The 27,271-nt window shown below is 44.1% G+C and overlaps 1 protein-coding gene across 4 annotated transcripts in view; it reads left to right on the top strand.

Moving 5' to 3' along the window:
- The window catches only part of actn1 (actinin, alpha 1), a 54,863-nt gene that overhangs the window by 14,156 nt on the left and 13,436 nt on the right, over window positions 1-27,271 (top strand). For 3 of the 4 annotated variants that reach the window (XM_030044021.1, XM_030044019.1, XM_030044020.1), the window contains exons 2-9: window positions 10,256-10,370; window positions 10,751-10,870; window positions 14,470-14,556; window positions 15,187-15,274; window positions 18,948-19,026; window positions 19,672-19,753; window positions 20,399-20,484; window positions 26,186-26,278. In XM_030044021.1, coding sequence (XP_029899881.1) covers window positions 10,256-10,370; window positions 10,751-10,870; window positions 14,470-14,556; window positions 15,187-15,274; window positions 18,948-19,026; window positions 19,672-19,753; window positions 20,399-20,484; window positions 26,186-26,278 — 750 coding nt within the window. Of the gene's footprint in view, window positions 1-10,255; window positions 10,371-10,750; window positions 10,871-14,469; window positions 14,557-15,186; window positions 15,275-18,947; window positions 19,027-19,671; window positions 19,754-20,398; window positions 20,485-22,104; window positions 22,191-26,185; window positions 26,279-27,271 lie in introns of all 4 variants that reach the window. The other variant, XM_030044022.1, reaches the window with a different exon arrangement.

The raw sequence follows: 27,271 nt of genomic DNA, 5'->3' as shown, positions 1-27,271 counted from the left end.
TATTAATGATTGTTCACAAATCTCTAGTGTGTTATAATGGTATGAAAGCAGAAATATTCATCACTATAATGTCGATATTGAGGTTTTTGGTTAAAGATGTCGTCCAGCCCTGCTTTGAAAGTCACTGAAGTCGATGCCCAAGTGATCATGGGGCCGCTTTCAGGAAATTAGACTGTGAACTTTGACAGCCACACGTTTGGTTGTTGACTGAAAGCACGAGTTAAATTTATGTAGCGTGGTGTGTGTGTGTGTGTGTGTGTGTGTTGACCTGCTGGATATCAGTGTGTGCGCACGGGGAGTCGTGGATGTGGGGTTTCAGAGCCGCGGTGCAGCCAAGCTGTTTGTTTGTAGGTCTCCAGGCTTTTGTGGTTGTCATAGCAACCCTCTCAGTGTCAGATGCTCTGCGGCATTTTCACAGACGAGCCACTCTTTGTCGGATGAACTCAGCTGAGGAAAGAGCTATTACCACTCTTTGACTTCTCTTTGTCACACGCAGACACACACACACACAGACACACACACACACACACACACACACACACACACACACACACTGAATATGCATTAGGGACGGCTTTGGGCCACAAGAGAGTAAATATCATTGCTCAGGGTCACAATGGCTGCTATTCTTTGTCAAGCTGCACTTTTTGGCTCCGGCTGCACAAATGCTGGAACCGAGTGTGAGCGTGCACGTGAGAGTGCATGTGTGCAGTGTGTGTCTAGGGTATGTCTGTGTATATGTGCGTGTAGCTGTGTTTGTTTGCGTGTGTGTTTGTGCAGAAACACACACACACACACACACCCTGTATGCATGTTTCTGTTATGAGCTTATCTCATGCATTCTCTTCTCTCGGGTGTGTGTGTGTGTACGTGCACGTGTCCGCGTGCACACGTATGTGCTGAGGCAGCGGCCAAGGCAACAGATAAGTGTAATGGGCTGCCTGTGCTGAGTCGGCAGTTTGCAGCAGCAGCCTATTGGTCGGACGAATACCTGAGACTTCCTGTCTCACTCCGTCATGGATGCTCCACTGTGGCTACAGGACAGTGTGTTTTATAGCATCACGTGTGTGTGTGTGTGTGTGTGTGTGTGTGTGTGTGTGTGTTTGTGTGTGTGTGTGTGTGTGTGTGTGTGAGAGGGAGAGAGAGGGAGCGAGGGAGAGGAAGATCTGGACTGTTTAGGGCGGTAAAGCTAGGCGATATTGATAACATATTGACACCGTGATATTATTAGATATTATATTATTTTCTGCTCTTTGCCTCGACCTGCTTGATCATCATATCCACATTAAGAATAACTGTTTATAATAATTGTTGTGGTCCAACCTTATTTAGATTTTTATTATTTTGTTGTTGAGCAGATGTTCCTGCTATTGAATATACAGAGGCTGCTGTCTAATGTACACCTATTTTTTTTTTTTTTTTTTTGTAAATTCTATGTTGAATTAAAAATAAATAAATAAATAAAAAAAATTAAAAATTAAAAATAAAATAAAAAAATTAAAATAAATTAAATAAAAACTAATAATAATAATAACAAAAGAATGACTGTTTATCACAAATCTCTTGTGTATAAATATCTTATTAAAACACTAGTTACCCATCACAATATCGATATTGAGTTATTCTGTCGAAGATAACTGTTTTAAATTTTTTATTTTACAATGAGAGGATAGAGGGAAATAATGAGGACAGAAACAGAACAAGATGTTTGATTGAGACGGGTGGACATAGAGCACAAAGTGAGTGAGAGAGAGAAAAAAAAACGAGATAGAAGTAGGTTTGGGCGATATCCAGAATTTCAGTTCATGATATTCTCCCGTCATAATTCATTTTGATGTTATGAAACAAAACAAAAAATTCATTCCAATTAATGTTGCACACTCTGAACACTCCCTCCCAGTTAAAAGGTGGTGATTTAAAAGCTAAACTTCTAAATTAAATTCCAAATTTGGTGATGTTCAGTGCCTCATGTCTGAAAATGAGCTGAAGCCCAGAAAGAAAAATCCAGTTTTCCACCTCGGGAGGTTAAATGAGGGAAGCTGGAGAGCCACAGCGCTGGGCTTAATGCAGGCAAGTGTCGGCGCAACAAATTGGACCAGCTGCAGGAAGAGAGTCTGGCTCATCTTTTACACACACACACACAGATACACACAGATACACACACACACACACACATCTGCCTAGCAGCCTCAGCTGAGTGCAGTAGTTTTTGGTGTTTTGGGAGTTGCAGAGGAGGCGGGAGTCATGCAGTATCCTCCAGTGAGCTTTAGAGGAAGGAGACAGAGGAGATGAACGATGCCCTCTGACCCTCTAAGCGCACGTCAGGCCCCCAGACCCCCGTCCCCTCCTCCACCGGGGATCCAGAGAACAGCCCGGGCTCTGACGGAGAGCGAGAGGCAGATATTTCCCCCTCCTTTTCTCCCCCCCCCCCAGCTCCAGCAGGCAGAGAGGTCAAGTTCTTCCTGTCCATGACTCACTCCGAGCAGGATGGATGGAGCCCCGAATCTTTTTGTGCGGAGGTTACATGCTGTTCACTGCTGAAGGTGTAAATGTCTGAATCCCCAGCCCTCCTGTCTATTTATCTCTCTCTGTGTGTGTGTGTCATAAAAGAACGGGTGCTCGGTAAAAGTTCGTGACATGCACACATCTCTGCAAATGAGGGAGCAAAAGCACCAGGGATGATTTAGAAGAGTCCTTTTTTTCATTTTGCACTGCTCACATTTTTAGTTGTTGCTGATTTCATTGTTTCTTTCATTGTATTCACATTTGAATGGGACTACTGTCGTGTCCCGTGGGCCACCGTAGGCGATGTCGTGGGAGCGTATGAGCAGGGGATTATTTCCAGTGTGTTCCGGGCGAGAAATAGCGAGTGGTCTCTGAAGGCTGAGGAGCCACAGTGTATCTGGTTGCTTATGTGCTCATGCAGACTTAAAATAAAAGAAATTTTGGTCATACAAATTGAGGCTGTATGCAATGAAAATATGTTATTTCATAGTTCATTGCTGTGACTGGAACGCCTCCCAAGAATACGGTCAAGGGGGCAAAAAATTCCCCTCAGAAATAAAAGTTAATTTCTTACCTGGCTGTCACTTCTTTTGTTTGTTTGCCTTTTTTCAGCGCCACCAGTGACGCTCCGCTTTCTGCCATCAGGTTTCTGAGTTGGAGCTTGCGTGCTGTCTCTCTGCCCTCCCCCTGTCTCCCTCCCACTCAGATGCTGAGGTGGATTTTGTGTTTTGTGCGCGCGCTCGAGTCTCCGTGCTCTGCCAGATGCACAGAGCGAGGTCCGGGCCCGGCGCTCTGCAGTGCAGCCAGACAGCAGTTTCACCGTGGAGTTTTGCTCTCCTCTTCTCTTTGCACCTCCTCACTGAGGACGCCAGCATCTTCACACTGCACACGTTCACCTGAGCCTCAACCTTTTGAACTTTGACCACATTTGTGTCTCCCTAAACACTTATTAAGTTGGCCATTTTGTACTCTTTGCACTTTTTGTTGACCTCATACTAACATTGTCTTATCTAAGATGATTTGGATGCCAAAATTACAGCGAAGTGAACAGAAAAACATTTTCTTACTGTCACGGGAGCGGTGAAAAATTCCTATTTGAGGATTCAAGTAAAAGTTGCATGCCTTGGATATCTAATATTATACCGTCTAATATGTCCCAGATACAGGGTCCAGGTTGAAGTTGAAAAAGATGCGACTCCAAGGAGCTTTGTGCTGCTCCAATTGATTAGAAAACATCCCAGGAGGAAGTGAATCAGTAAAAGCTCACTTCTCCTTTATCAACTACAATTGAAGTGCCCTTGAGCAAGGCATTGAACTCCAAACTGGTCAGCTGGCAATGCTCACTTTTTTTTTTTTTTTTTTTTTTTTTTTACAGCCACTCCTCAAAGGTGTTGTTTTAAATCAGGCTGTGTTCTCAGTCACCTCGCCCGGTTAGGAGCGATGCCCTAATCCATCGCACACGTCCTCAGAGTCGGGGAATCTTCCGGGAGTCTGCGGCGCCGAGGTACGAAGGTGCCGCGAGCTCTAAGCGGCTCTGTTTTCCTGGCAGACACAAAACGCTTTCCACCGGCGCTTTCTGGCCCCCACGAGCCTAAATGAAATGAATGCAGCAGAAATAGACTTAACAGAAGAGAAATGGCACTTTCACCTCCACGGGACACATCGAGGTCTGTTCCCCCCCCCCCCCCCCCCCCCCCCCCCCCCCCCCCCCCCCCCCCCCCTCACCGATGCAGCCAAGTATTTCTTCTTATTACACCTCGAGCTGAGGGTGTATTATACTTTCTCGCGCCGTATATAAAGATATATGGTTCCCCTCCCCTCGCCGCCTTGTGGCTCGTTTTTACTGGTGAGTTGAACATTCTGGAGGACACACTGGAAATATGTTTTTTTAGGCATTTTTTGTGCAATTGGTCGGCCTTTTTTCTGGGGCTGCATCAGGACATGAGAGGCCCTCTGGTACCCCGAGCTGGAGTCGGGCTTGAGAAACTGGCTGCAGTGCTGAAAACCACTTTCCTGTGTCAGACGGCCTGCCAACAATATCTGCCTTTCCTCTCTCCCTAGATTTGTCTGCCTGGGCGTTTGGATATTGCAGAGGCTTGCACTCATGAGCTGGCTTGTTTCAGTAAAAGGATTGTACTAATATGGAACTGGCAGAGAAGCAGGAAATATTTTCCTAACTGTGGTTGATTAATGGAGTGGGAGGGGAGGGGAGAGCGGAGGCAGGAGGAGAGGTGGGGAGCCGAACAGGAGACTGGAGAGATAGTGGGTTTTGAAAGAAGAAGCCACTGTGCCGCTATTGCAGGCTTTTATTTTTGTCCCGGCTGAAAAAGAAAACTGTGACTAAAATATTTTTTTCAATGCCCCTTTTTTCCAAGCAAATGGAAACAAAGGCCGACAAAAACACTGATTCCATGTAGTGAAAACCGACGGCAACGTAACGAAAGAAAACACCAGTCCCCTAAAATCGGGTTTGTTTTCCCTGAGCGCCACGTGTCTCACAAAGAATAAAGCACGCGATCCTGTCATTGAGTCAAATTAGCTTTCTTGATACAGTCGAATCACATTTCCTCAATTGCACAACCGAATTTAGACTCGCCTATTCACAAATCGGCGACATACGCCAAGCACATATGCAATCATCCTCCAGCTCAAGGGGTGCCAAGCTGAGGCAGACTAATACATTCAGACGTTTAGTCACATTACCAGTAACTAGACAAATTGAAAATGAAATGACTAAAATGTGACTGTAACCATTAGTCACACTCTGACAACGCGACTAAGACGAGACTCGATCCCCCAAAAATGTGTGTCATTCGCGGTGAATGAAAAGTGTTTGTGTCATCAGTGTTCGCGTAAAGTTGCGCAATCGAGGACGAAGCGGATCGGTGAGCCTTCTGTTTTAATTGTTAAAAAACAGGTCATGCTGGTGTCAAACTGTAAAAAAAAAAGGTGCAAAACATAAACCAGGTGGTCGTTCATCACAGAGGTCATTAGTTTTTTTTTGATTTACCATCATTTGCATCACTGAGTACGGTACCTTTGGCCAACTTGGTGTAGGTAGTTTCTCGGCTTAGCTCTGTGTGTTCGCTCGATGGTTGCCATGGGAAAATTGTTGCGCATAATGACGCTGACTGGCAACTTTCCCCCGGAGTTGATGCGGAGCAGATTCCTCCCGCTCTTGACCCCCCTGTTGTTTTTACAGCCAGCCTCAGTTCTGGGAGGCTGAGGCAGACGAGAGCAGGGGGAGGCTCAATATTTACGACCCCTGAGCTCCTCCCTTACATAAATATGCTCTCGCTGTATGGGATGTTGCGCTGCTGCCGCTGAAAAGCAGAGCGTGTCGGGGCCCGGGTTATCAGAGGCAGATTTTCATTGGCAAGTGTTAATGAGCAGGAGTTTCTCTCGGGGACACTGGAGCCGAGACTTTCACAGCACATACTGACACATATTACACAAGGACCACGAGACCTCACATGAAGCGCACAGGGATCATGCAAGACAGGCTTTACAGACATTTCTCATTTTCTAGAATCAACAATTTGATACTTAAAGGAAAGATCCACCCTAAATCACCGGAGACAGTTAGCCTCAGTTGACCAGAATGCAATGCAGCCAACAAAGACGTGATGTGTCTTGGGTATGGGGTGTAAAATCATGACCGGAAAACTATTGCTCTTACTTATGCTGTCATTATCAGCATCACTCTCGCTATGTGTAGATGAAACTAACAGCGAGATAAAAGTCATTCTGAGGAATCTTGCAAATCGCGATCTGATGTAAAGCTAGAGGCGGCAAGCTGCGGTAAAATGGGCAAACCTGCGAAATAAATTGCAGCAGTTCATCCTGAGAATCTGCACTGAACACCAATTGATGGTGTTTAACAGTTTGAGAGTATCTAATAGTGCTGGGTATCAATTCAAATTTCAAGAATCGATTTGATTCCAATTCACAAGATTCAGAATCGATTATCACGATTCGATCCGATATTGATTTGGTTAGTTTTATTAAAAGGCGTTTTGAGCTGTTACTGAATTACATGCCTGTCTAGTTATGCAACACATTAATACTTGTATTATATTGTGTCATTTGACAACAAATTAATATAGGTATTGATAATTAAAATGGCTGTAAGACTGGTAAAAATGGATAGGACCACCTTTTGTAGCCTAGAGGAGATATGATACTTGGTATGTTGTGTTTGTGTATGTTTATGAGTTGTAGAACATAATAAATTATCTTGCAGGAGTAGATGTTTACCAGACTCAAATAATAACAATATGTTAAATTATTATTTGTTTTAAAAAGTAAATTACTTATCAAACAGTCCTAACTATTCAACTACCAATGAATGAGCAGTAGTATGCATGTGATAACACAGATAAGTAAAAAAAAAAAAAAAAAAAAAAAAAAATCCAAAGTGATACCGCTTCTCTGAATAGACAAGCTAAGCCAGTGTGCTGCTGTTAGCCAGTGAAAATACTGCGGAGTGGCAACTCTTCGCTTTGTTACACAATCTATGTCAGTGCGCTGCTGTAGCCTGGAAAGTTTCTCTGCCTTTTGGACTCGTATGGTGCCGGTGCAGGTGTTTTAATATTTTTTCTTGGCGGTGCAGGTGCAGGTGAAACAACTGGAGGGCTTGTGCCACCCAGATTTGCTTCCCTCCATGTAATTTTCCCTAGACATACGTTCATATTCCACACAAAAACAGCATTTATATATATATATATATATTAAAAGATTGATCTTTGGGCGTACAGATCCATCCATGGGAATTTAAATGAAGATCGATTCAAAATCGGAGGATCGATCTTTTCAACACAGGTCTAGTATCTAATAATGGATTCTACATTTAAACACAGCGTTCCTTCTATAACATGTTATCCTCTTTGATTGTGTTGTTGTACTTAGTCTTCCTACAGGGGGAAAAGTGGATGCCTGCAGTTTGACTGGAGTGATAGCAGCTGATGAAAATACAACTCCCAGGAGAGGTGTTCCTCTGTCAGCCCCTTCAGCAGTCGAGCACAGTAATTAAATCATGTTCCGAGTTTGTAAAAATGATTGGAGATGAAAAGTACAGCACTAACTTTGCTCCCGGGGTGGATAATTAGCACGATCCACCAGCATGCCGCGCATACATTTTTTCGGTGCGGCTGTTCAGGTTGTCCTCTCCGCGCCCGACACGGTGAAATGAGAGCCACAGATAACGTTCTTCCACCGGGAAATGATTACGTGACAGCATCAGGAGTTGGACATGCCTTTTTCGTGTTTGTAAAGCAGCCTCGGTTAAGGGTAGGATAGGCCATGAAGCCAAGTTTGGATAAGCTTAGAGAAAGATGCCGCACGCGCCTTTACTTTTCACAATTCCATTTGAATGTCAAACTACGACCTGTTTGTATTTATATCTCCTCCGTCTGATCTTTCCATGAAGTATCTCTCTCACTTTTCATGGAGAAGACACATCATTTGTATTTTAGAGACATGCTTGCTTTGTTAAATTTTTTCATACCAGCCACTGCTGCACATATTCATCCAAAAACATCCAAATGGCTTGTTAGACAGTAGCCTGTTTACCTGCTACCGTGACCAGTGGGCCAACAGCTTAGTCTCCTGCCCTGTTAAGAGGCCCTGAGCACCTCGAGGGCCTGGGAGTGTTGACCGCAACACAGTCAGTCAGTCATGTGATAGCGCAGGTGGCTGCCAGCCTGGACTTGCTGTGTGCGCCGCAGCCAAACTCCACCGTGACCCAGAGAGCCGCGGGGGGGGCCGGCTAATTCTTCTCAGGAGGAGGCCCGTTGCCCGGCCCAGCGCAACCACAGTCACACCCCCCCCCCCCCCCCCCCCTCCCCCTCCCATCTCGTTTAACAAGCTAGCATTCCTCTGGTGAACTTTTGCCATTTTCACGACTGTGCTCTTTTGTGAGTTGACTCAAAACCTTTTGACATTTTGCATCCGTATGTTCCCGTTAAAGCCACCGTCAGCCAAGGTTTTTATGGAGAAGCGCACACGTTGTATAAGTCTAAATTTAAGCCGGGCTTCAATAGAGAAGGCGGACCGGTCCTTGTTATTTGACTCAGTAGTTTTGCTCTTCTCCAACAGGAAGTGAGAGATGAAACTTGAGATTAAAACACAAGCTGTCTCCTCAACAGCAGCAAGTGAACGCTCCAGCCAGAGAAAGTTGGACTCACCAACGTTAAATCTTTTCCCTCCCTCGCTCGCTCCTTTTGTATCTTCGTGCCCTTGGTATAAAGCATCACAGACTGTCGCGGTCGTTGTGGGCAGTTTACTGACACCACGTGACAGGGTTTCTGGGTGTTAAAGTTCCAAGTTTTTTGTTTTTTTTTTTACCCCAAGAATGCATTGGAAAGTGACAGCAAACCAGGGAGAGAGGAAGGGACGAACATGAGCCAGAACCAGTGTCCTGGATGGAACCCAAACGCAGCCAGCACCCTCCTCTTACACTTAACATTTTCATTAATTTAGATCCTTATTAGTTGCTGACACGACAACCCTGTTTCAGCCGCTTAAAGACTTTGGCTCGCCTCGGACGGGCTATTGATTAAGGGTCAATTGAAATATCTTTGGCCCTGTTGGGGGCTTGAATTAAATCAGGAGTAACTTTGCAGGAGTGCCTTACACAGCAGCAGGGGCCGATGGCGCGCAGCTGCCAGCTGATATTTGCAGAGTTCCTCAATCTTCATTATAGCTCTTTTCTGTCTGCTACCCCTTTAGAGCTAAAATACTGTATAATCTGTCCGTTTCCACTGAAATGGAAAGGGACATCGTCCAGGGTTTCTACACTATCCACAGGGTTTCCCCAGGCATTTCCATTGGCTCGCGTCTCCTAGCAAGCTCCACCGCATGCCATCAAACTCACACACATCTGAAACGCGGCTCATCCACAGTCAAGTTTATTGATAGCCGTGTAAACCTCACGCCGCTCCGGTTTGAGGGTGATCTCATCGCGGAAGTTCCAAGAGCGTTCCGAGCCGGCTTGCCAGTGACTTTTAAGTGGCTTTTGTTCCCTGGCAGCGGAAGGCCGGCTAACGAAAGACAGTGCTGGCTTTCATAAACGCCTGGCTCCGCTCCTGCAGGTCCTCCTTCAGCTCTCTGGTGGAAATATGGTGCCTGATGTTCAGGCCCTGGGTGTAATTAACCCGGGATCTCATAAAGAGGCGTTCACAGCGGGGAGCATGGCGGGCCCACTGCTCATGCCAGCTCCTGTTGGGCGGCTCAAGTCCCGGCCCAGATGTTTTCCATTAGTTTGTTAGCATGCCAGCGATGCCTGAGAATCCGAGGCCTGTTGCACTTACTGTATACAATACTCCAGAGTACTGTGCATGGCGCCATGGGTAGCATACATTATCATGTTAGCGTTGCTGGGATACATGCACATGCAAAATTGCACTAAGTTGACAAGAAACACACCAGCAATATAAACATTTGCATCCTTTGCTCTTAGAAACGTCATATTTTTTTAAACAAAGACATTATTTACCCCTGCAGGAAATACTTTTTGCATTATCTTATAGTTTACCATTGTCAGCAGATTGCAAAATGATAAGAATTCATAACTTTGTAAGTCTAACAAGCACAAAGAGACTGTGTCCTGCATCATTTCGAGCAAAGCCGCTGTGTCCTGCAAGTCCTGGGTGGCCCGCGTGCATCGAAAGCTGGGAATTCAAGGCATGCCGCTCGTGTATACAGTGCTCTTCCTGCAGTGACGGATTTCTTCCCTCTTCTCTCTCTGCAGACATTTACAGCCTGGTGTAACTCCCACTTGAGGAAAGCAGGCACGCAGATCGAGAACATCGAGGAGGACTTCCGGGATGGACTGAAACTCATGCTGCTGCTGGAGGTCATCTCAGGTAAGCGGCTGCTGTCGTCCCAACGAGCAGACGAGAGGAAAAATGTCGGCGGCATGGGCTGATGTCGTAACGTGGAGTGGAGTTTGGTGATTTTTGTCATCAGGATTAGTCTTAAAGCATCAGAAGAAAGCGTGTGGTACTGAAAAGCTTTGAATTATTGTATTCATTCAACAGGATCTCCGGTTTTCTGTTAGTTTAGAGGATTGCTCTTAACCTTAACTAAATGCGGTTCGCGTTGACACTGAAAACCGCAGCATCAGTGTCTTTGATTTCATACACTGTTTTAAGAACAAAACCATATTTATCTTCAATTTTGAGCATCGGGCGAAGCTGCCAGACCCCTTAATCCTCTATCTGCCTTTTGTCTGTTTCCTGTCTAGGCGAACGCTTGGCCAAACCAGAGAGAGGCAAGATGAGAGTCCACAAGATCTCCAATGTTAACAAAGCGCTCGACTTCATCGCCAGCAAAGGAGTGAAGCTCGTGTCCATCGGAGCCGAGGGTGAGCGAGCGCCGACACACACCTCGTGTCTTACCGTGCCGTTTCGCCGACAGGTGAACGCCGCGCGGTTTGTCGCAGAGCAGCCCTTCAATCTGCAGCAGGTTTATTTACATCTCAGTCTGCAGCCCGTCTGTTTTAATTAGGCCATCAGCCAAGTCGGCGAATCAATAGAAACCATTTTGTTGGATCTCCTGTTGTAGTAAATACTTCGGTATAATGTAGTCTCTCGCCCTCTCTCTTGTTACCATGGTAGTGCTGCTGGCTGCTGTGCAGTTTAATGAGATCCTTATTGCAGAGTGTTCCGGCGGAGGTTGTGCTTTGCAGTGCATTTTCTGAGAGCAGATCTTAGGATCAGCAATCCCCTCAGGGGCTGAGGCTCATTGTTCAGCACAAATAACTTGGGGATGTCCGTCCTCCTCCCATCAGAGAGTAAACAAGTCTTTAGCAGAGTAAACACTCCTCTCTCTGCCTCTCTCTCTCTCTCTGTCTCTCTGTCACACACACACACACACACACACACTGAGTGACAGCCCTCTGGCCGTTGCTAGCTGTGTCAGGGTGAAGCCTGCGTGTTGCATCATAGATTTGCCAGCAGAAATTACAAGCTGTGTCGCCAAAGTTATCTCAAGATATTCGAAGGTTGTTTGAAATAACATCCCTTGTAAATTAGTAAAGCCCAAGTTAAACACACAAGCGATCTGATACCCCACACCCCCACCCCAAACCCCCAAATCAGTCTCTGACCTAAAAGGTTGACCTCGACTTGAGGGCATCAATTAATCTGACCCAGCGACCTCCTGGCGACTTCCCTCTGCCCCCTGTAGTCTGTCCATCATTTGCCCAGATTTCAAGAAATCTTGATGCATGGGGGAAAAGCTTTTAACATCAGACTCGGGGGCTAGAGTTGAAAATCAGCCAAATAGTGTGCAATACTGGTGCAATACTGACAAAATCTGATAGCATGATATTTACCGAATATCTCGACATCAATAATGTGGCAATATTCCAATGATGAGTATTCTTGCTTTCATAAGACGTTTACACCCAAGAAACTTCTGCAAATTACCAGCGTTCATTAGTAATCAGTAATGTGGAGTGTGGGTAGTTTGAGACAAATCCTCATTCCAGTTTTTTTTTTTTTTTTTTAACCAAAGCTGCCCATAGCCAATATTTTGTGCTGATATTTAATATCTTCACATTTGAAATTACTGTGCAAAATTTAGAGTAAGCAGAGTGAATCTCTTTGAATGAAATGTTTGGAGAATCAAAATGAACAAAGACAATATTGCATTAGATAAGATAATATTAAACATATATATATATATATACTTTTTAAAAAGAGCTAAATAATAATCTCTTTCATTAAGGAGAGGGAAGGCACGGATATGCCAAAAAGGATATGCCCAAATCTGTTATTCAAAAAAGGGAGACTCATAAGTGATATATCAGTCTAACGCCAGTAATCAGTCATTAGTCATATGGATATGCTGTGGAGGTTAAAATATATATATATATTGCTCATTTCAAACAGCCAGAGAAGGCAAATAAGCTCATAAAACTGCATCACTTCCCTGTAATCCAGCCTTTAAAACCAGGAAAGGGTGACATTAATTTCACCATAAGGATCAACATTACGATAACCAAAATCCCAGATGATTTCCCCTCTCATATCGATATGACACGCTGCAGCCCTGGTGGATCACTAAAATAAAGAAGTGAATCGAAGTTTCGCTCCCCTCGTTCGCCTCTCTCTCTCTGCTCCTCTCCCTGCTCGCTCGGCTCTCTGGGGGCGAACGCACACAGAGCCCGCTATAAAAGCGCCTAAGCCAGACCAGCATTCCAGACAGATTAGCCGCCTGGAATCCCCTCCTGGACGCGCGGCCCTGCTGCCCCGCCACGCAGCTCCCCGCTAACCGTGGTGCTGCTGGTGGGCGAGGGAGGCGGGGGTGGAGTCAGCCAGGAGTGGTTGGAGGCGCAGGGCCGCACAACACGTCAGAAAGTGTGTCGGGGATGAGGGGGCGTGGGAAGGGGGGGGGTTGGTTTCAAATGGAATTAGCTGGATTTGAGTTCCTCCCCCCTGGTTGATCAGTCATGTTCATGAAGGCTAATCTCAAAATGCATCCACATTCGTCAGCCCCTCCTGCGTCAAATCCCCCAGTTTGAGCCCGGCCACCTTTTGCGCCCCGTTGCACGCGCAACAACGCCTCAGCGCCATTTCACCGTCCAAATTTTGTCCGCCGTGGGCGAGCGGCCCCGGTAGCTGCCGCCGCAATCCGTGCCTTATTGGATTAGCGTCAGAAACAAATGATTATTGAAGGCGGGCAAACATGGTGACCTGTTGGAGGGGATTTTCATTATCAACAAGTCAGAGAGGAACGGACAGGAGCAGCTCGTTCGCCGGCACCAATTAAAAGCGCGCGATTGATGGACAGCTTAACAGATTCAGGCTGATTGAATCTTCACACTTTTCATTCACGAAGGCGGAGAACAGCGCCGGCTGACTCAGGTCCCCTCATGTCACCGGGAACGAGTCACTGCCTTATAAGTGCAGCTGCAGGTCTCACCCTCGCTTATTTCACTTCAGTTTCATGGTTTCATGGCCACTGGAACCTGCTGAGAAACACATTGTACAATTTGGCAAAAAATGCATAAGTGTCTTTTTTTTTTTTTGGATGAATGGTTTCTGTCTGTCAGTTGTGTAATGATGTTTTCTTTTCCATTTGGTTTCCAAAGGGCAAAACGCAGCACAGCAGCAAATGTCAGTAATTATGAATGAATGAATGAATCATGACTGTTTTTTGTTTTTTTTGTTTGTTTCAATAACTCTTTGTTATTTTCAGTTCATAATACTGGCAGCCTAGATATTCAAACTCTGATGCACATGTGCGGTGTTGTGGAGGACGTTTGAAAGAAGCAGTTATTGATTTGTTTGTTTCGTTTGTTTGTTTGTTTGTTTCACTTACACAGTGCCTGTCTCAAGTTTCAGGATGTGTACACACAGTCATACAGTCAAACAACCATCAGCAACAGAGTTGAACTACAGCAAAGCTATCCTCAGGATAGATAGCCTATAGTGTGGTTAACTAAAGCTTCTGGGAGAAATAGTTCCAACTATTAAAAAAAAAAAAAAAAAAAAAAAAAGATCAAATCAACATTTTAGAAAAAAAAAAAAAAAATCACCAAATACCAAATCAAGTCACAAACGGCAGAAATCTAAACATGCAGGACACATGTAAATGAATAAATGAATGAATGAATAAAATATATAGCAATTGGAAAGCGAAAAGAATGGCAGCTTTGATTTTTCTTTGATTCAGGATGAAAGAAAGCGGGAGTTAGATTGGTTAAAGAGAGTTGGTCGATTTACAGGCACAAATAATTTCCTTTCTTTATTTTTATGGATAACACTGCTTTGTACTCAGTAGATCACTACACCAAAAATCACAAAAATGTAATTAAGCTACTTGACTACTTGACTCACTGTAAATTGTCGTATTATTTGTGCTGAAACTACTTGGCACATGTCCATCTGCCTCATGAGTGAAATGAAAAGTATGTAAAAATGTAAGTAAGTACATATTTCTTCACCCTTGTTGCAGAGATCGTGGACGGTAACGCTAAGATGACCCTGGGAATGATCTGGACCATAATCCTCCGCTTTGCCATTCAAGACATTTCCGTGGAAGGTACTCTGTGTGTGTGTGTGTGTGTGTGTGTGTGTGGGAACATTTCCACTCTCCTCTTATTAATTCACTTTATTGAAAAGAACTGCTGCTCACTGTCTTCATTTGCAACTGAAAACACTTTTATTGACGCAGCGTTTCGGCACCAAGACCTTTGTTATGCATATCATTCAGCTTTAAAAAAAAAAAAAAAAATACCACATATATACTTAAGATGACTTGTGTTAATTTGAATATGAATGTCATCGAGAATGCCCCTTTTCCTGTAGAGATGTAAATTATTACTTCAGCTCTTTTCTTGTGTAACTTATATAATGTAATTATAATGCACTTACAGTGTAATCCAATTGGAACGTCAGAGGATCAGCCTCAGATCTCAGCGTAAGCTTTTTTTTTGTTTTTATTTGTTTTGAGTCGACCACAGTATCACTTTCTCCGTATCCGCTGGAAACCGGAGAGCGTGAAACACCCAAGCAGTCACACATGCTTCCCATTCACCTGACCTCCACTTAATCCACCGCTAAATGGGGATTAGCGGTAATAGATTGTGAATCGGTCTAGGTAAAGCTGGGGAGTTTCACTAACTTCACACTGATCGTTTTTTTTTTTTTTTTTTTTTTCTGTCCACCGCAGAGACATCAGCCAAAGAGGGCCTGCTGCTGTGGTGCCAGAGGAAGACTGCCCCCTACAAGAACGTCAACATCCAAAACTTTCACATCAGGTAAACATTTTGTTTGGTCAAACGTGAGAAGTGATAAATCCAAACGTGCGTGGTTGCAGGTAGAGACGATAACTCCGAGGTGAAAGTGAAGGACTGAGGGCCCGATCAATCACACAGTTTGCCTCCTTTAGTCCAAACCATAGTGGAAAAGTTTACTTGGTTGTTTACCAGTGGTGATAATAAACAAAAGCCACATGGACTCACTTGTAAATTGTTTATGAGACCGAGTTTAGGAACCTGTCGTCCCATAAAGCCCCGGTCCGGTCCCGGTAACAGCTCAGCACGATGGACTTTGCTGTAATTTACCTTCTCTGGCATTCCTATCAGTTAAGAACACATGAAGAAATGCACCCACCATAAACATCAGTCCAGTCTGCGGTTTGCACTCAGATCATCTGGATTCTGGCTCAGCTCATAGCAACATCACATCCTGTGTGTTGATACATGTTGACTATTAAATGTATCCGTCTCCTTGAACTTGGCCTCTTGCATTCGGTTTGCATCACGTTCTCATCACTTTTTTTTTGTTTTGTTTTGTTTTGTTCAAACTAAAATAGTAAACTTTCCAGAGTTTGAATAAAATGCTCCAAACAGGCTTGGTGTGAATGCTCCAAGTGCCCTTAAGCAAGGCACTGAACTCCTTACACTGGAGCTGCTCACCAGCCAGCAGCAGATTGTAGCAGCACTTAGTCGCCTCCAAAGTATGAATGAGTAAATCCATCCTTCCTCCAACAACTCCCCCAGGCCATTTCTATGAATAAAACACTAAATAGTAACTTGCCAGGTTAAATTAGCATTGTATACTTAATATTTGAACACAATAATTGATGCCAGTAAAATGTGGAAACAGTCCCAGACGCAGCACAGCAGCCGGAGAGCAGAGAACAGACACGTGACCACAGACGCTGCTCACATACAGCAGATCAGCTGAGGAGTTAAAGGGCTGGGGGGGTCAGGGGGGAATCCTCCAGAAAAATGCACATCAGTGAGTGTATTTGGATTTATGTTCTGTGATTAAAGATAATCCATGGCGTCCTTGTGTTTTCCCCTGTTTTGGTCATATCTTTTGGAATAATAAGTTATCGGTGTAAAGTTTTTGTGCAGCACTTCACTTGCCACTCCATAGATAGACAGATAGATAGATAGATATATTTACTTTATTGATCCCAAACTGGGAAATTCTTATGTTACAGCAGCATCAATAGAAACATAAAATAAAATTAAATAGAATAAATGCAGAAATATATACAATAAAGATAGAATAAATGCAGAAATATATACAATAAAGACTATATACAGTGTAAGAATAATAATTCCAGAATAATTCATTGATTGATCAGTTGGTTCATCAGCAGGAGATCAATTCTAAGTTTGATAATCAGATCATTCTAGTCATTTATAAGGTAAAAAAAAATGGAAACATTTGCTCATTCCAGCTTCGCTAAGATCATTGAGATGCTAAGATTGTTTTCCCTCTCTCCGTTCATGTTAGTATAAAATGAATACTCTGCAGTTTCTTTGGGGAGCTGCTGGAAGCAAATTGAAGATATCGATTTGGGCTCTAACTTCCCATGAGCATTTGTTATTGTTTTTGCCACTTTGTATACAACAATTAATGGATTAATTAGAAAAATATTCACTAGATGAATCAACAATGGAAATAATTATTAGTTGCAGCCTTAGTTGAATGACTATTGTGTTTTATATATTGGTGACAGACATGAAAATACTGTGATTATTACTTTAATTAGGACATTCAGATTATTTAATTACACTAGTTTAGTAGAATAGTTAGATTAACTTTGCTACCAAGGCATGAAAACACCTTTGTATTGAAATATTCAGCATAATCTGCTCATTCTCATATTGTTAGTGTCCTGAATCCTGTGTTAATGTGTGTCCAACTTTCCACTCCTGCTTTTACACTGGAGTGTGAGAGCCTGCTCTTTCTGGCTAAACCCTGGAGGGTTTAGTCACAAGCGAATCCACGTTGTAGGATGACTGTATGGGCTTTGAATTATTGAAAAAGGACCACAGTGAGCCTCAGATGTGGATGAAAGCCGAGGCCAGAGGAAAGGTCGAGGGGAGGTGATTTCGGGAGAAGGTAAAGGGAGAGGCCTGATGATGCTGCTGCCAGAGAAGGGGATTGTCAGCGCGGCGGCCAGGCCTTTGATGTGGCTCCTCTGTGAGAGATGATAGCAATACGGCTCGGACAGGAGATGAGAGGCAGAGGTGGAAAGGCGACTGAAATATTTCACTCGAGCAGGAGTGACAGCGCTACAGGCAAAGTGCTGCAGACCGTCACAGTCCCACTTAATGCATTTTTACTGCATCTGCACAGGAACGTCTCTCTTGCAAGTTGTACAATAGCACCAAAATAACACGCAGCCACAACAAATCGTAGTTTCTCTCCACTGAAACCTGATTTTTTTCCCGTGCAGCTTCTCTTAGGGATGAAACCCGAGTGCAGCGGTGTTGCAGTCATCCAGTAAAAATGAGATTGCAGTGGCTGTATGAGTAAAATTCACTCAAGTCAGAGTGAGATTGGCTTTGCGCAGCGGTGCTCTGATTTTGTTTCCATTGTTCGCTTCATGAAACAGAGTCTGGGCTGTTTGGGTCCAGCCATTTGGACAGGGGCAGCAGGAACAGGCATTTAAAAAAAAAAAAAATACACAGCAGGACCCATTTGTCCATCATTAGCTAATTCATCAAATCAGACAAACGAACCATATGATGGAGTATGAGAGAGGAACCAAATAAGCATATTTCCATCCACATTCAATGGAAGTGATTCTATGGCAGCATCAACTCTGACATTTTCAAATTTGATGCACGGTTGCCTCTCGCTGTCATCATCACCTAAACTGCGCCAATTAAGCAATACCCGGATGGTTTCACCAATCAAATGAAAAGGATCTCACGAGATCAGCTGCATGTTCAAAAATCAGATCACTTACCTAGAAATTTGCTCCTGAAAGTTGACCATTAAAGCAAGAATAATCATTATTATTAAGATTTTTTGTCCATTGATGAGTCATTTCCACTCGTCTAAGTTCCTGCTTGCATCTGAGAGGCCCAGCGGTGACCTCCTGACTGTCCCACCAGCTGTTTTCCACTGACGGCAGATCGGCTGCGTTTGAGCCCGACAAGCTGTGCCTGTCTGCTCTGGAAACATGTTCATCTGAACCTACTGAATGATTCATAAAAAAATTCTCCAAACAAGTGAAGGAGTCTATTTCAGGGGTGAGAAAATGATTCTAGTTTCATCTGATTCGAAAAACATTCATGTGACACTGCATTAGAAAATCGATGGCATTTTCTCACTTTTTTTTTTTTTTTTGGAGGATGTTCTTCACTGTAATATGCATAATATGCTCCATGTTTGAGAGCCAACTTTAGTGGAGTCTCAGGCGACGTGGTGCATTCGATAACCTAGCAACCAGCTTATCGAGTCGTGGTAACGCACGGCCTGTGACTCGGAGGGTGTCGGTGCGTGACATGATGCTCATTAAAGAGACAAAGTAAGGGAAGTGGTCTTGATTGAAGAGAGAAGTCAGATTCCTTTTTTTATTCCTCGTCTCATTACGTCTCACCTCGCCTTCACCCATATCACAGTGATTTTTTCTTTCTCTTTCTCTCTCTCTCTCTCTCCCTCTGTCTCCCCCTCTCTCAGCTGGAAAGATGGCTTGGGTTTCTGCGCGCTCATTCATCGACACCGTCCAGAGCTCATTGACTACGGAAAACTGCGCAAGGTGAGTGTGTCGCAAGCTGTTCGTGAGTCATTTTCTAAGAAGGCGACACATGAGCCGCAGAGACTGATGTCAATTTGTCTCCAGTCCCGATTCAAATTTGAAACATATTTCATTTTGATTCAATTCCAGTGACAATAGCGAATTTGCAGCATATCGCTTTGCTGGTGCGCAATTTTTTTTTTTTCTTTAGCGACATGGTGTTTAAATCCAAAAAGCATCAAGACAAATCTGCCTTTGGGCTCGATCAGGGAGCCCCCGCCGTTTTTCCTTTATTCGTTCAAAGCATGTAATTTGGTTATCTCAGTTTAGCTCAGCAGGCGGGAGGCAGGCTGCCATCAACATTTAAAAAAATCTTAACATGTCCAGGGCATAAAAAAAGGCGTAGATATTAAATATTTTTTACCAATTCTTACCGTCAACCATAGAGATGTATACTAAACTGACTCTCAGATATTTTGCTGTGATTGTCTAACTGTGTCGTGCGTGTCAAAAGCCATGAAAGTGGACCAAAACAATTTGTAAGCGGGTAACCAGGAGTATCTGCAGGTGCTGTTTCACCGAGGTGTCGTCGTTTGAGGATGTTACTCACACACAAAGTGTTTTGAAATCTCACATTTAATCCTGTTGATGGTTTTTGGGCGACAGGATGATCCCATGACCAACCTGAACACAGCCTTCGACGTGGCAGAGAAGTACCTGGACATCCCCAAGATGTTGGACGCAGAGGGTAAGCACAACTCTTTAACACACATTCACATTCACACACACACACACACACTTACACAAAACATTTTTCTTGAATCAGTCTGCCATTCTCTCGGTACACTACAATTTAATATCCTGATATTTCATCAACATATTGCGATGTTTGACATTATTTTAATGACATTTCCTTTCAGAATAATGTTATTAAAACGAGGCTCAATACTAAACAGTTGCATGGTCTTACATAGGCATTTGATATTGATTAGTATTGGCAATATTATCAGATATCAGCCTAAGCCTACTGTACGCTCAAATGACAGCTGATAGACTGCATAATGTTCCTTCAGATGTTTTTTACTCATTTACTAAATATTGCAGTTTGTTTGTTAGTGTGTGTGTGTGTGTGTGTGTGCGTGTGCAAAAGACACACTGTGAATTTAGTTTAGTCTATTAAATCCTCCCTGTTAAGCACATCTGGCGAGGGACACGGCGTGTTTCTCTTTCTTCTCTGGATTTTGTTTATGTGGAGAACTAAACCCCCGAGTTCTACTTCCTGTCTCTTCGTTTACACGTGCTCTGTTTAACATGACCCCCCCCCTCCTCCTCATCCTCACCCTCCTCCCTCCCTCCCCTCCCTCCTCCCTCTGACCTCCTCTCTTCCCCGCAGACATTGTGGGCACTGCCCGTCCGGACGAGAAGGCGATCATGACCTACGTCTCTAGCTTCTACCACGCCTTCTCTGGCGCCCAGAAGGTATCCCAGGATGCAACACCTTCCTTTACGTCTCCTCCTCCTCCTCGTCGTCCTCCTCCTCCTCCTCCTCTTCCTCACCCCTACCCCCCTTCGTCCCTCCTGTGTTTTCTCCTAACAGCGCCCTTCTCTCTCTCTCTGCAGTGCACAGCCCGCCCCCCAGGGGTCACTCTCCTTCACTTTCCGCATGGTTCATGCCGCCAATTGCATGACGGGACGGCAGCGGCTCTGTTCTCGCGGGGCGGTGGGCACGCGCGCGTCTCCGGTCTGCGGCAGCGTGACACCACCACAGGCCACCTCACTCCCGCTCCATTCATCTCTGATTAGGGTTTTGTGATGCTGAATAGACGCTGAGCAGAGTGGGAGGTGCCGGGAAGTTTGTCTGATAAATGACGATGATTGCCGATGATAAAAGCCGCGGCGGCTGACAGGGGGAATCAAATTACCCCGAAGTCGAGCATGGTGGGAGAGATGTAACAGTTTAAATGGGTGGTTATGCTCAGCCTCGACAGCGACGGCTTAAATGGAGGGTGGAGGAATGAGCGAAATTAAAAGCGGCACTTCAAAGTCGAGCTGAACGCTGTCGTGGAAGCGCGCGGTGCGGTTTGAGTGGGCAGTCTGTTGCCCTGTGTCTCTGCGAGAGGTGCTGTATCTGACACTCTCTATTGGATAATGATTGTTTGTCTGCCAGGCTGACAGCTACCTCGGAGCACCGTCTCCAGCTGGAGTCAGACACAGACGCACAGCAGGGGGAAGCAGGCGTCGGATCGCATTCTCTCTCCCGTTTGACAGTCGAGAGCATCACAAGAGCAGCGGTTACGTAAGGCCTAATTTCATTTCGAGAGGACTGGAACAAAAGAGTACGTACGTCGCGGCACAGCTGTGTTTAGGCCACGCACGTCCAAAATGTCTCTGTTTGCAATTTGAAGCGAGCGGAGGGGGGCGCGGCGTGCCTCGCGGCGGAGGCCACAGCTGGACTCTGGATCGCGGCGGGGAGCTGAAAGGTGTGGGACGTGACGCGGCCGGTCGCAGGGATTTGTGGGTGGTTGCTAAATTTAGATCTCGAGTAAGAAATGCACCCGTTTGGAAAAAGTTACACACTGCTGTTACATAATATTTGAAAGGAAATCAAAACAAATGATGATGATTTGTGAGGGAGCTTTGGTTCTTGGTTGACAAAGAAATAACAGTAATAGATTAAATTCTCACTTGGGACAAAGTGTGAATGTATATTATCTGTTTCTAAAGCCCATCTTAAATGCACAGTTACTTATATTGCACATGTATGTTGAAGTGATTTCATAGATAGATAGATAGTTATACTTTATTGATCCCAAATTGGGAAATTCCCATTCTATATGTGCTCCTCAGCCTCACCCCACTTTTAAAGTCAAATGAAGTTAATCTGAATTCAAAGTGGAAAAAAAAAAGAAAAATCTGCATATTTGAAGAGGAACTGTGGTGGTAGACTGGAGACGACGGGTGCCCACTGCTGCCTCCTCTGGTGATTACGCCCCCTGCTGGCCCTTTTGTCTCTGCACACTTTTACTCTGTGCATTTTTTTCCTCTCTCTCTCTCTCTTTCTCTTTCTCTGCCTCTTCCCTTCCTCTGTTCCCTGGGCAGATATCATTAGCACCTTGAGGCCAGATGAGAAGGCCGTCATGACTTATGTGTCATGTTACTACCACGCGTTCTCAGGCAAGCAGAAGGTGAGCCTACCTGTCCTTCCAGCAGGGCGGGACACACCACAAACTGTTTTTCATCAAGCGACCACGGCACCCGGCGGTTTAACAAACTCCACGAGGCACGTTTACTGTGTGACCAAGAAAATACCTCCAACCAATCACAGGACACCTGCCAAACCCCCATGATACTATAAATTGACCCGACAGTATCACAACACCAAGCAGCAACACACCTAAAACACCGAAAGCTACTTGTTCATTACTGGAAACTGTTTTTTTTTTTTTAATTGATTAGAGTGCATCTTTTTCACTTATTAACATTGTGGACACAAATTGCTTCGCTGTATAAACCATGAACTTGGATATTCACAGTGATAACAGTGCTGTTAAACTTCATCATGTCTGCATCAGAGTTTTCTGGATTCAAGGATTCAAGGAACTTTACTGTCATACCAGCTCACTTTTACACGTTAGTGGTACGAAATTAGGACTCAGGTCCCGGTATAAGCCTAAATAAATAAATAAATAATAAAGCAAAGTAAAAAAAAAAGAAGAGTAAATATAAAAATAAGATATGTAAGTATAAACAGTATATATGAATATAAACAATATGTATAAGTATAAACAGTATGTATCACTATAAACAGTATATATGAATAAATATAAACAGCCTATATAAATATAAACATAACAGTATGTATATATATATATATATAGACAACCTATATAAATATAAACAGTGTATATGAGGATTAGGTCATCATTTTTGTAAACATGTGGCAAACCTGTGTCCTATTTTAAACCTGACCCCTTGTCTCCAACCTACAGGAGCCGCCGTCCTGTATTAAAAGATGAAGTCCAAAGCAAAATACACTTAGACACGGATATTTTCTGCAAGTCGCAGTGGGGTTTCTGCTCGTGTCCGGCTCACCTTATCTCATTACCGAGCCCACACCCTCACTTAACAAACACACCCATTTGCACTGCTAGTATTTTATCTCAAATCATGTGACATTTGGTGGACTTTTTTTTATCTGCAGTGCTACATTTTTAAGACGGCTGGCCCTCGTGAGAATCAAACCCAGAGTTATGCAGAAACACCCAATTTGTCGTTTCTCAAGCAGCAAGAGATTCAGGCACTTGATCTCCCCTGCAAGCCTCCGGTTCTTACGTTGTCAGCGGAATACATTACACCAAAGACACGCCAAATCCGCTGAAGATCTCCGCAGAGAATAATAGAGACTTATCCCATACACAGGATATCCGCTAAGTCCCACGTACTTAAAATCTTTATTAGGATCCACTCCCTCATGAAGCTACTGACGTCCTGAAGAGCAGAGGTCTGGAAACCGCTGCTGGCTGGCACTCTGTTTTACGATGTTGGCATGCTTGGCGCACAGAAGCAGGGGGTAGAGGAGTAGTCGCTCCACCTCCCCGTAATACCACAGATTGTAGCCTCCAGGGCAGAAATTTCCCCATAAACACCATCACTCTCACTTCTGCGCCTTGGCTGGGCCTGGCTGTGGAAATCCTCACTTTAAATTAACAATTCGAGCGCCAAGTTGGCTTTACAGATGAACTGCGAGATAGCTGTTCTTCCAACAGCTGGTTGCATACCGCGCTGTCCCCTCTCTGCTGACTCCTGATGTCAGGATGAAGCAATTCATAGAAGAGTGGCTCCAAAAGCCTTCGCTGTCAGGCTTTCCAGTAAACAGCCCCAGCGTGCAAGCATTCACGATTGCTCATGGAAGCACGACCTGCACATCCTGGCTGTCCTTTTAAGGCGTCCTGCCTGCTGCTCCTCGGGCTCCCGGAGCATGTCTCAGCCCCGGCCAAGTTTCCCCCCATGATCTCCTGACAAAGGAGACTGGAAACAGGCCCCCGTGTGGGATGCCAGTCTGTGAGCTATGAAACGGGGTGGGAGGGAGACTCAGGCCTCTCTTCCTGTGTCGCACTCTGCACTTTCAGAAAGGACATCGCTGTGGGGTCACTTCAGGCACCATCTTATTAAATCTATAAATTTCCATGTCTCGGTATTTAGAGGAAAATCAATAGTGGAGCAGTTTGACCTGATTCATTACCGTCTCCCTGACTGTCATTCGATTTTAATTGTCGTCATATTATCTGAGACATTTCGACTTCTCTCTAAAATAGCTGCAGAAAGTTTTAGCTGTTTATGATGCATTTGTAAGCTATTACACACACTACTAGAAATCTCCATCTTAACAAATCATTCAGTCTCATTTTTTACTTGTTTTAAGAGATGGGATAAGAGACTTTTTTTTTTCAGTGCATAAATATGTTGCACTTTCTCCAGACTTTGTGCACACTGTCTAAGTTCCTTTCTTTACTTCAAACTTCTTTTCCCGACAAACCCTCCGCTCCCTGACCACATTTATTCATCTTCAACCCGAGAGGGTAACCACATGCATGTTGTCTTGGAAACGCTGCATTCCTCGCACATTGCCCCTTTGGTTATGAACACAGACGGGCCGTGTTCAGGAAGTGTTGTGTCATGGAAGAGCCCCTCTCTTCCCCCAGCGGGCCGAGTTCCTCTCATGGGAACTTTGCTCTGGATCTCCGCAGTCACAGCTCACTGTATGTAGGTTGAGAGGCTAAAATAACATTTCTGTATGCCGCTGTTCTATAAAAAGACAGTGGTGCAGAGAGGAAGGTGCCCTCAGGAAAAACACACACACACGTACCTGGCGACAGGTGCAATATGTGTGTGACGTGTCCTTGTTAGAGACTCAGACCTCTGAGCCGTCGCTGCCTCTCTCTAGAGTCCTCTTGGCTAGAAAAACACATTACATTATTAATCTTAGGACATTTAGATGACATTCATACTGCAACACAGCAGACAGACAGACAGACTGTGTAACAGATGATATAACAGGCACCGCCATCAGAGCTGTCCTACTTCATTCCTACCGCATTGCTGCTGCTCTGCTGCTCCATCCTCAGAATGATTAGTCTGGAAAATCCTGGAGTCCCAGTACAGGATAGATACGGTTTGTACACTGCAAAAACTCAAACTTTTTAACAAGTCATTCTCATATTCAGTGATAAAATCCTATTTTTCTTGCAGTAAGTGAAAAAATCTGCCAGTGGGATGAGATGATCCAACTTATTTCCAATGTTAATCAACTGGTTTCCAAAACTTTCTTGAGTCAAGTGCTGGCCGATCTGCCTTATACAGCTTTCAACGTACAGTGGTGGAAAAAAGTTTTCGGACACCCTTAAAATTTTACACAATCTCACAATCTCAAATATTATCATGAAATATTTGTGGAAAAATCTTTTTTGTGTTTCAAAATTATATTTTTTTTGTTTATTGTTTACAAGAAAAACTAACAAAACTAAATTCTTGACAGTTTAATCTTTATCTTCAGGCGTGTTTCCTGCATTAGGTTCCTTGTTTTAGCCATTTTTGTGTCTGAAGAACTTTCAGATGTGCTGGCTTTATATAGACACGAAGCTTGGCAACAAAAATTATGTCTTTTAATAAAAAGAGCGACCTTCATCACTGGTACCAAAATGACCCAATACTCAAAATTTCTTATGTATTTTTATGGAACCAATCAATTTTAAGTTTTTCATGGCTTTTTTAGGATTTGTTTAGTATTTTGGCTGTGACTGTACTAAAAGAAATTGCACTTGAAGACCTAAGAGTGATTTGTTAATGCAATATTTCACAAATGCATGGGGTGTCCGAAAACTTTTTTTCCACCACTGTACTTATATTTATTTCCAGAAAAAAATCGTGAAAACCAGTGCCAGATTTTTCCCACTTGTTTTTTATAAAAGCAAGATATTAACACTGATTATGAGACAGAAAACTTGTTAAGATGGAGGGTTTTTTTTTTGCAGTGCAATGGCTGCCACAGTGGAAATCAATAAAATGCATGCACCTCATGAAGTGTGCACCAAATACACGGCGCTCTATGACAATGAGCCAATAACCATCTTCAGTCAACGCCGGGTCTCACGCCGTCTCTTCCCTCTCCAACACCATCCAGGCAGAGACAGCGGCCAACAGGATCTGCAAGGTGCTGGCCGTCAACCAAGAGAACGAGCAGCTGATGGAAGACTATGAGAAGCTGGCCAGTGATGTGAGCACACCCCTTTTTTTTTCCCCAATTATGTTCCTGCACTTTTTCTACTCCTCTGTCTTCCCCTTCCTCCCTACAACCTCTCATCCCTACTCCGGGGGTGTTTGTGCTCGTGTGAGCGCGAGGCTAAACACGGTAGTCCGAGATGAACGAGGAAACCCAGAAAAACATGGTTGCTTTCTATCATAAAGGAACAATTCGCCCAAAATACAAAAAAATATATATATTTTCACCAAGTGCAGTCTGTTCATCCGGGTAGTTTCTATGTGATTTGGTGAGGTTTCTGGATGCTGGATGGGTATTCAGCTGTGGCGCTCGCACCGTCAAACATTTACATGAGGAAAAACTCAGCAGTGACAGTTCTTTCCAAAAAAAAAAAAAAAAAACAGTTACACAGATCTCCAGCATACTCCTCAGCCCTGTGGGGTCAAGAGTTTTGTTGGGAGCTATTTCCTGCTGAAGAACACCAGCAAACTGTTTCTGTCCACCCACAAGAGGGACAAATTAGAGGAGGATGGATGCACTTTGTCAGTCCTCTCCAGCAGGAAATAGTTAGCAATGAAACTCTTCAACCCTAAGGGCTGTAAATCACCAAATTACACAGAAACTACCTGGATTTATATATTGCACTGGAGGTAAGCAGGAAAAATAATAAATATCTTTTTTTTTTGTATTTTGGATTAACAGTAATATCAGCCTGCTATCATTTAAACGCTATGTAAAATGTGCCAAATTAGAGTAGATAGCAAGTAATGACTATGTAACCAATAAACTAACCAATTATCTCAACCTGTTCTCCTCTTTTGTTACCATGACTCCTCATTTCACCACTCATTACATACACCACACCTCCTCCACTCCCTCTCTGCCAACCCTGTTACACCATCTCTCTTTCTTTATCTGCACGGTCCTCCTTTGCCTCCTCCGCTCCCCTTCTTTCCCCTCGGACGGTGCTTGTTTTCGCCCACCACCTTCCTCTTCCTCTGGCCTTTA

The sequence above is a fragment of the Myripristis murdjan genome, chromosome 22, assembly GCF_902150065.1.
Source record: "Myripristis murdjan chromosome 22, fMyrMur1.1, whole genome shotgun sequence".
NCBI classification, from domain to species: domain Eukaryota; kingdom Metazoa; phylum Chordata; class Actinopteri; order Holocentriformes; family Holocentridae; genus Myripristis; species Myripristis murdjan.
This window is presented reverse-complemented; position numbering and strand designations above follow the sequence as displayed.